The sequence below is a fragment of the Cystoisospora suis genome (assembly GCF_002600585.1).
Source record: "Cystoisospora suis strain Wien I chromosome Unknown contig_272, whole genome shotgun sequence".
In the NCBI taxonomy this organism is placed as follows: Eukaryota; Apicomplexa; class Conoidasida; order Eucoccidiorida; family Sarcocystidae; genus Cystoisospora; species Cystoisospora suis.
Genome location: NW_027153074.1, coordinates 37,167 through 46,851, shown reverse-complemented (window position 1 = coordinate 46,851; position 9,685 = coordinate 37,167). Strand labels below are relative to the sequence as shown.

General features: G+C 45.3%; 1 protein-coding gene across 1 annotated transcript; it reads right to left on the bottom strand.

Moving 5' to 3' along the window:
• Positions 1-1,478: 1,478 nt before the first annotated feature.
• Positions 1,479-9,605, bottom strand: CSUI_000696 (phosphatidylinositol n-acetylglucosaminyltransferase; the record flags this gene model as incomplete). Its single annotated transcript, XM_068060927.1, has 2 exons — positions 3,001-9,605; positions 1,479-2,094 (listed from the first exon to the last, which is right to left on the bottom strand). Exons 1-2 carry the CDS (start codon positions 8,934-8,936, stop codon positions 1,479-1,481), a joined length of 6,552 nt encoding a protein of 2,183 aa, XP_067927098.1. The 5' UTR covers positions 8,937-9,605.
• Positions 9,606-9,685: the final 80 nt, after the last annotated feature.

Below are 9,685 nucleotides of genomic sequence, written 5' to 3'. Positions count from 1 at the left end.
CCGTGTTCCTCTACCTTACATGCTTCCTCAGATGCCAACGTTCGACAGCAGCCCAGCCGTGGCAAGCACTAGTCGACCGAAGAGGCAATACAGCGGCCTCCTCCGGGTAACGTACTGTCCCCTGCTATGACTCCGTGTGTCCGGCGCATCTCTGCACTACAGTGCCTGACATTCTGTCTTCGTGAAACTCCGTGTGGTCCCCGTCGGGCGCCGTGCAACGGAGTGCCCGCTATGACGGGCCAAATGGCGCGCCAGCCTCCGGCGCTCGTACATCGGGGACCCAACAGCTCAGAAAGCCGTGTACAACTAATCTCACAAGCACTGTTTGGAACTGTTCCTGGCGTCGAACTTACGCTCTAGCCCCCCATAGCGCGAATTAGCAGCTGTTCCTCCTCGGAGACGGACCTTTAAGGTTATCAGAGGCCGTCATAGCCTCTTTGAAGTACGACTTGAGGCGCGTGTGCTTCTCTAGCCTCACTAAGGGCCTTCAGTGACCCGGGAATCGCCACTGACAAAGTGAGGGAGACTCGCCGCCCCGAACACTCGTCGAGGAACTCGTCTTTTCTGCTCCGGCCTTCTTTCCTTTTTCCGGTCTTTTCCCCTCTGGATTTGCGATCGCGTTCATCTTTGCCCTGCTCATACGATCTCTGTGATTCCATAGCCAGAAATCCCCTCCCCTATCGACACTATGTGACCCTTGGCTGGCGAGGTTCAAGCTTTCGGCTTTGAAGGCCAGTGTACTTGTTAGCTGCTAGGGAAACTCCAGGTTCAGCTGTACTTTCTTACGACTGTGCGAAGTCCGCCTCACAGATCTTTCCATCGTAGAAAACTTTAGTCGATTCTTGCTGTCGCGATTCGTGGAAGGGGCAAAAGTCGAACGGCAAGAAACTCCGGTTTCAGTGTTGCTGGACAAGAGGGGTGCGGGGTAAAGACAAAAGTGGAGTGAGCCATCGTTCTTTATCTTCGCCTTTCATGAAGTACAGCAACTGGGCACCAGATGGCTAGACGTGTTTTCCAAACAGGCGATACATGCATAGGCTCTTGAACGCGTCTTTACTCTTCTTCTTACATCCTCTCTTCCACTTACTTGTTCAATCTTTAGGGAACATCTGAATCTCGGTGTATGTCCCTAGAGTGAAAACGGCACGCGATCAGCTAGAATTGACTGAGGTACCTCTTAACAAGCTAGATGGCAAGTGCATCAGGAAGTTTCCGAAGCAGGTGGTGCTTTGTTTCTCTATTCGAAACAGATGAAGAGTTTACTTTCGAAAATGCACTAAATCTCTTCACTCTCCCTCACGAATGAGAAGAGTTCGGTTATAAACACACACACACATATGTACCCACATCTACGCACATATGATGGTTGACAAGAGGTGACAGTCTTTGCATACCAATTCCTCTTTGGTATGCGTTCTGTTCGGTTGCTGTTGATAAATCAAGCTTTTCGGAATCTGAGAAGCATGACTTCTTCACTTTTACTCGTTCTTCACCTTCCTCCTCAGGGTGTTCAAATGTACGATCCGTCCGCAGACGAGATCACGAAAGAGAGACTTGGGACTCAGCGAGGAAGCAACTGTATCCTTCCATGCTTCTTTGATGACAGGATACACTATATCTGTAAAGGAGATATAATGATTAGATAAGGAGATGTACGTTAAGAATGGTGGACGTGAGAGAAACTGTACGGATGAAGAAGGATTATGAAAGCGATGTCGATCTATCTGCTTCTTTCTTCCAGTTCTCTCCAGCTCCGAGACATCGACAAAATTCCCGTACATGTCTTCCTCTTCTTCTGTCTCCTCATCACACCGGAGGATGTGCATGCTGAGTGATGAAGGGAAGACGGAAGGATAGAAATAACGAACGAGAAGAAGACCTGTAGGAAATCTCCGTATAAGAACGGATAGAAATCGGCAGAGTTCACAGATGAAGACGATAGCTATCCATATAAAGGTGAATGAAATGTAAAAGACTGCGACAGTGGGAAACAAACAAATCATGATGGTGAATAAAACGCATCCTATTAACAAGTGATCAAGCTCAAATTCCAGTGTATCTACACGACGTCGAAGCACATTCCATTTATTCCCTCTGAAAAAACAAAAACAAAACAAAGAAAAAGCCAGCACAGCAGCATTTCTCACACCACGAAAGATTGTCCGTTTCGTTTTCTCTCTTTTTTCCTTCTTCTTGTTGTTCTTCTCTCCTTACTTAACCGAAACCTGCCTGTCTTTCTACATTGGAGTGAAAGACAGACAGACTTCAGAAAAAGCTAAGAGAGTTCACCTAAAAGGCCCACTTTACTAAATCTGGTAGACCCTCCGTGGCGAATCAGATTGGCTGAAAGGACTCTCTCTCTCTCTCTATTTCTCTTTCTCTCAGATGAGAGATTCTATCTCCCTTAAGGCGTTTGTCACCCGCGTTGAATGACTCGTCACGAAAAGAAGAAAGAAGGAGAGAAATGGAGACGATTGTCTCATGAGAAATCTTTGTCTCAGCTCTGTTGCTTTACTGCAGCGCTTACATGCGATCGAGAACAGATGATTGCCGAAGCCCCTGGAAAGCAGCCGTTCTAAATCTATGCCTACCCTACTTGAACTCCGTACATCGTCATTCATCGCTTCTTTCGGCTAAGCACCTAGCCCTGCTCCGATCTCTCTATCGTATACATATGTATAGACAATCGTGCACAAATCTATGTGGTGATCTCGGCAGTCTGGCTTTTACTTCGCCTGGATAAACAAACAGGGATGTATCTTAGCTACGATGCTCGTCTTCTACGGTATCCAGACAAAGAACATCTACGTCTTTCTCCTTCCACACGATCACCACATCTTCAAAGAAAAAAACTTCACTTGCCCTGCACGACTGACTGGCTCCTATATGAAGAAGCGATGAATCGAGAAACGCGAGACATCACTCCACGTGAGAAACTCCTTGGCAAGATTCTCAGTCGATCCATCTACTCTAAACACATGCCGTGAAAAGCCAGATTACCTGAACATATTGTAGAGTGTATAGAGGCACTTCCTTGAGGTGTGCATTAGGCGAGCGCATACCATATAGATGTAGAAGATGTGCATGGTTGATAGGACTAGAAGATCAGAAAGAAACGAAAAAAAAATATCCGCACCCCAAAAGAACCGGAAAGACGAAGAGGATGCTGCAGTCTTTTCAGGTACATGTGTTTGCCCTGTATATACACCAAAGACCAATAAAGTGCATGCACTTAAACATAGGTGAAGAACTGATAAGAAAGATATCTCTTTCATGAGGAATGAAAAGAAGAAAGCTGTCCATTGCTTCAAAGTTCTCAATAGTGCAAGAAGGACATCAGCTGCGGATTTCAGAAGATCTTTCATGAGAATAAACACCCTCTGTTGAAATCCATGAAAGGTGCTTTCTTCATTCCTTGTCTTTTCTTCTTCTTCCTTAGCACGGAGGGAGGGGGAAGATGCGCCGTGTTTCTTTCTTTCTTCTTCGTCTTCTGCGACGAATGCTAATGAATAGGCCCTAGTCTTCACGCTATCTTCCGAAAGCGAAAAGCGACTACTTTTCTTTACTTTCTCTTTTGAGAGAAACGAAGACCAGAAGAAAGAGAAGAGAGTCTCCTGAGAGATGGAAAGGATGTTCTGGAGAGAGGATAAGAGCAGGACACGTAGGAAAAGAGAGGAAGAAGATGAAGATAAAAGACACATGGTTTCACTGTTTCTGTAATGATCTGCGGCAAAATGGACACCTTGATGAAGATGCCTATCTTCATGTATAGGACTTTCTTCCCTTTCTCCTGTCCTAGTATTCGGAGAGAGATCTTCAAATGTCGCAAACGAGAAAGAAGACGACGTAGGAGATTGATCGTGAGAGAGACTCTTCTTCATCCAATGGTTGAGTTCGTGAGAGGAGAATCGATCATCTACTGATGCGGGTGTATAAGTGCTATTCTCATGGGGATAAGAAAATTGTAGAAGATCGCGAGAGACATCTTGTAGAGATGTGAAAAAGACATGAGAAGCCGACTGAGAAAGAGAGACTAAGAAAGAAAGCCCTTGGCAAGAAAGAGATGAACTTGACGCCATAGAGAAGAAAGTAGATTCAAGAAGAGCTATAGCTTCCTTCCAGTAATGTAGAGTTGTGAGAATAAGAGAGCCAAGAATACTTGTAAGATGCTTATTTAGTTTGAAACCTCCCGGGGAGTCCATCAGCCACCGTACCTGTGGAATAAGAATCTCAAGATGAAAACGACAGTACGCTTCAGAGAAGAGAGAGAATAAGGATGGAACAGGACCATAGAAAAGACACGAGGAAGCGCATGAGACAAAAATCGACAGTGATGAAAGGAGATGAACAAAGGGAAAGAAAGGGTACAAAAGAATAGGAGAGATGAAGGAGAAAAACGAAGAGAAGAGAGGAGAAGAAGAACGATAAATTGAGACATTTTGCTCTCTATCTTGTTGTCTTTCTTCTCTCTGAGATGAGAGAAGAAGCTTCGTTACAAGGGAAGAGGGGTTCTTAGAAGGACCAAGATCTGTTCTATCGTGAAGAGGAGAGAACGAAGAAAACCACGCTGGGATAAGACATGTATCTGAATCTTCAAGAGGTTTACAGTAATGAGCATCCCAGTGAGATTGAAAGAGATGACGGAGAAGAGCTGAAGACGAGGAAGATGAAGAAAAAAGAGGATCCGGACAGACACGCGTCCGCAGAGATGTAGAGAGATGTGGCGAGTTTCCTCGTTCATCAAGTTCTAAAGGAGAGAGAGAAGAAAAAGGCGGACACCTCTGGGAAGATGGCGAATCAGAACTAGAGGACCAGACAAGCGAACGAAGAAGAGAGAGAAGATGAGGAGCCATGATACCGAGACACACATTCAGAAAGACCTTCGATAAGAAGATCAACAGACGTAAAGGGACCATGGAGAAAGATATAGGGATAGGGGTACGTGTACGGACACACGAAGATGTCGGAAGATGAAAATACACATCTTCTTGACTCTTTCTTCTCTCCCCCTCTTTCTTTTTCTCTTCGTTCCTTTCATAGAAAGGATCATCCTTCTCTTCGTTCTTCTTCGCCGAAGAGGCATAATATGACGAGAACAAAGAAAAACACCCCTCACACACACTTGGTTCAGTTTCGTCTTCTTCTCTAGAGATGCTATGCTTCTTAGTGTTCTTTGTTTTCTTCGTTTTCTTCTTCTTCAACTTCTTCCCTTTCTCTTCCTTTGTCTTCCCAAGGAATCCTACAGCTGAAGTCGTCTCTCCTTCTCCATCTTCTTCTTTCTGACTACTCCCTCTTCCTTCTTTTCTTCTTCTGCTTCTCCTTCTTCTGTCTGAATCATCCTGTGTCATATCTTCGCCTATATCATGATGCCCTAACTCATTCTTACTCTCTCCGTCATTCTCTTGTACATATCTTCCTTGTGAGAGAAGGAAAGAAGAACGAAGAGAAGCGAAATGATCTGGCCTGGACTTTGAAGAAGAAAAGAGATCACGAGAACACCATGGAGGAGAGGAGAGGTTGTATCGAGAGAAAGAAGAACCGACACCGCTATCGTTCTGTTGTACATATCTTTCCCCTCTCTTTTCCTCTTCTACTATTATGTCTTCTCTTATTTCCCTTTCAAAGGTTCGTTGTATATAGAACGAAAGAAGATACTGACGTAATAGAGAAGCACAAGCCGCTGTAGATGAAAGAGAGCTCAGGAAATCTTCTACCGAGGCAGCTGAAAGAAACGTAATCTTTTTCTTATCATGGGTTTCTTCTCCTTCTTCCTTATGATCTCTCAAATTCACAGGGGAGATCTTTTCTCTCTTCTCTTTGCCTTGACCCTGGTGGTTCTGTCCATGCAGTTTCGAGCTGAGAAACGAAAAGTCCGAAGGTTCCTTTGAAAGGAGAAGACGTTCATCGGCACGTCGATACACCTTCAATACAACGGATGTCCAGATGCACTCGACAAACGATGTTATGAGGAGAAGAAAAAGAAGGAAAGATATGGCGAGAAGAGCAAAGACGTGTCTTATCGACGAAAACAAGACTGACGACAGTTGTCTTTCCAATGCAGAGATCTTTCTATCGATATTCTTCCTCAACAATCCCAGCTGGAAAGCCATACTTCTGAATGGACGAGCCAGGACCTGGAAAAGCGTATCTTTGTAGCTCCTCTTCTCAGAGATGATAGATGAAGAGTTCCGACAGGCCGATGACAGGAGAACAGACAGGCAAGAACCAGATGAATCTCGTCTATCTCCTTCTATCCAGGTCCTCTTCATCTTCTTTTTGTAGAGGCTCTGCTCCCCTCTCTGCCAACATGAATAGCCACAAGGTTCTTCTACGTCTTCTTTGTCTTGGAATCGATCGATCCAGTGTGCATGTAGAATCTTCCAAGTATCTAAAGTTTTCTCTATTGTGCAATAGACGTACGAGGTGTGATTGAGGTGAAGAAGAACTTCATCTAAGACCAATGAACTCTCTTCCTCCTCCTTCGGTAAACGATCTTTCTCTTCCTTTTCTCTGCCGGAAGAAAAAGATGACGCATCTCCCCTGATCACCGTCTCATTGTCTTTCTTCTTCTTCATCTTTGTCGTAGGGCTCTCCTTGGATCCATAGCCATGTTCATTCAAATTCCTAGGCTCTGGAGAGAACTTGAGAAAATCTTCTTCTTCTTCTTCAGGATTGCTTTGACTTGGAGAGCTCATCGGTTTAGGACGCTTCGACGAATCAAGACAAGATTCTTTCGTAGATGAAGATGAGCTAGAGCTATACCCACGAATGTTTTCTCTTGAAGGCTCTTTGTGAGAGATGATAGTCTTCGATGTGTTTAGGAACTTCTCTAGTAGAAAACAAAGGAAGGTCGTCTTCTTCTGAGTCTTCAGAAGAGATACGAACAGTTTGCTTTTCTGCGCCGTGTCGAGACGGTTCTCTTGATGGATGGCTTCACTATAAAGATACGGAAGACGAAGAGATGAAGAGAGAAGGTGAAGAGTCTTTTCAGAAGAAAAACAATATGTCGATGATGCGGCTCCTAGGACCGCATCTTCTTCTTCTTCATCTTCCTTCTCTCCTACTATGAGACAGATCTCTGCTTCGTCTGTGACCTCACCATCTCTTTCTGTTGATGTGTTCCCTGTTACTCTTTCTTCTTCTCTATGTAAGGTAGGACCCAGAGATTTGACGTGTTCATTCTTTGGCCTTGTACTCGTAACATGCCTGACGCGGTAGTCGTCACGGTAAGGTGTATAGACATTACACCTTCTCTCCTGCTTGCCCTTCTTTCTACAGCGTCCAGGCCTGGGATGAGGACCATTTTCTTCCCAAGATTTAGAAGAAGAGGTGACTGTCCTACAAGTGGAAGAAGGGTTTGTATATAGAAGAGGACGGCTAAGGCGATAAAAGTCATGATTGATAGTGCTGTCATCTGGTATGTAATGCTCAGGTAACCGAAAGAGAAAGACTTGAAGAGTTGTTGGTGAATGAAAGAATCTCAGGGGCCTGGGAGGTGTACAGTCATCTGCAGTTGAAGGTGAGGAAGATGAAGTCATGCAGATATCAGATCTCACGGACTCATACAGATTCGTTTCTGCAAGGGAAGTTGCGACTTGAACCGAGTCTTTCACATCGGCTTGAGGAGACGACGAAAGAGCAACGTGACCGGCAGAAGGCGATGCATGTGTAGAGAGGAAGGAAAGAGACGGCCGAAGGGAATGACGAGGAGAAACAGAGAAAAACGGAGAAGTAGAAGGGGTGCAGACCAGAGGTATGGGAAGTCTTGATTTGGGGTGTATATACACCTCAAACCAGTAGGGGGACACATGACGACACGATGTGAAACAAGGAGCGGGTGGACAAGAACATGTGAAAGATGAGAAGGCACTATCGGCACTCCTTGACAGTGGTCCGATTAGAGCTTTTTCCTCTTCTGAGTGATGAAGAAAACACTTTTCTGAAGAAAGAGAAAGGGGAGAGACGGGTCTGCTGGAATGCCGCCCATCCCGCTGTACAAGTCGAGGTGTACATACACCACAACAGATATCAGACTCATGTTTTTTGACATCATAAAGAGGGGTATCACGCATAAGTGACAAGGGGGGTGGATCTTCATTCTCAATTCCTCTCCACCATCCTAACAATTTTAACGAATTCATACACGAAAAAGTGACTCCTTCTCCACTGTGTTTTCTTCTTCGTGGTCCTCTTCTCTTGTTGTCCTTCCTGTCATGGTGACTGTAGTAGAATGAATAGACCAGTCGTCTTCGTGTGCTTTTTCTGAACCGACATTCCCTCGGCTTCTCACAATGGCTTCTATCTTCTTCTACTCCCTTTTCCCCTTCCTCTTTCCCTTCTACCTTACTCACTCCCTCTCCTCTCCTTTTTCTCTCGTTTCGCACCCTGCCACGTGAACCTCCAGTCGCCTCTGTTTCTTCTTCTTCTTCTTCCTCTTCGTGCTCTTCTATTCTTTCTTCTTCTTCATCGCGTTGTTCTGTCGTCATTAGTTGAGAGAGTGGAGAGTGAAAAGTTTCCCTTCCTGAGCAATCAGAGAGAAATTTGAGAGCTACCGAGAAAGGGAAAGGAGGTAGAAGCGAAGCGACAACTATCGAGGAAGAAGATGAAGAAGGAGAGACTGCTTGACGTTGACTTGTACTAGCTCTTTCATCGCACACAATCCATCCAACAATCCATCCAGGAGAAGCACCAAGAAAATCATAGGGAAGAAACATGCGAGTGGGAAAGAAAAGAGACGGAGTGGAAGGAGATGATGAGGCAGACGACGAACTGCCTGACCTCCCCTTGGGTTGTCGGGAACCATAGCTGCAGGGAGGAGAAGGACGGCTGTTGAAGAGATCACCAGGATTTTGATCAGAAACAGGAGTGTGAGGAGAAGAACAAGAAGGACAGGATGGAGGACGAAGAGGAGAAGGGCGACCCAAGTATCTCTTCATGATTGTGCTTTGAGATAGAAGATCAATCCGGCAGAAGAGCCATTGAGCCAAGACTGGAGCGAGGAAAGAAATCTTAAGAGACAGAGAGCTGCGGGGAAGTCGCAGCTCAGCTTGGGAACATGTTGCAGCTTTCTTCCGCTGTTTGCCGAGTGTACATACACTCGGAGGGAGAAGACAAGAAACATGCCTTTACAGAAAGAGATAGAAGCATTCTCTGCAAGACTGCTTTCTGTCATTCTTTTTTCGATTTTCCACTGTCTTGACCCGTGAACAACTTGACTTTCAGAAGTAGCTAGCCGCAATAGACCACGTTATGCAGACGCGTCCGAACGGGAACGATAAACTGAGAAAAGAAGAAAGAGGAGAACACTGGCTGAAGGGGCAAGGAGCTTTAGATGTGCGCTGAAGGGAAGACGGACAACGAGACAAGCAAGACCAGAGAAAAAAAGAGATAAAAGAGAAGTGGAGGAGACTTCCGAGGTTCTCGAGATACCTAAGAGGGCTCTGAACGTAGCTGAGTTCTAAAGAGACAGGGAGAGAGAGAAGACAGATCTACAGTGTGCGGGTGAAGGCAGCAAAAGAAGACTAGAGAAAGAAACACGGAAGAAAGAAGCACAGACAGAAGAGTCAAAGCAAACACTGGTGAGAAGAAGAGAGCAAGAAGGAAAGAAAAGTGAAGGAATGCGAAGAGGGTGTAGGGAGAAATGTGGCAAAAAGAGCCTCTTTTTATCTCCTTCTTTTAAAGTGCA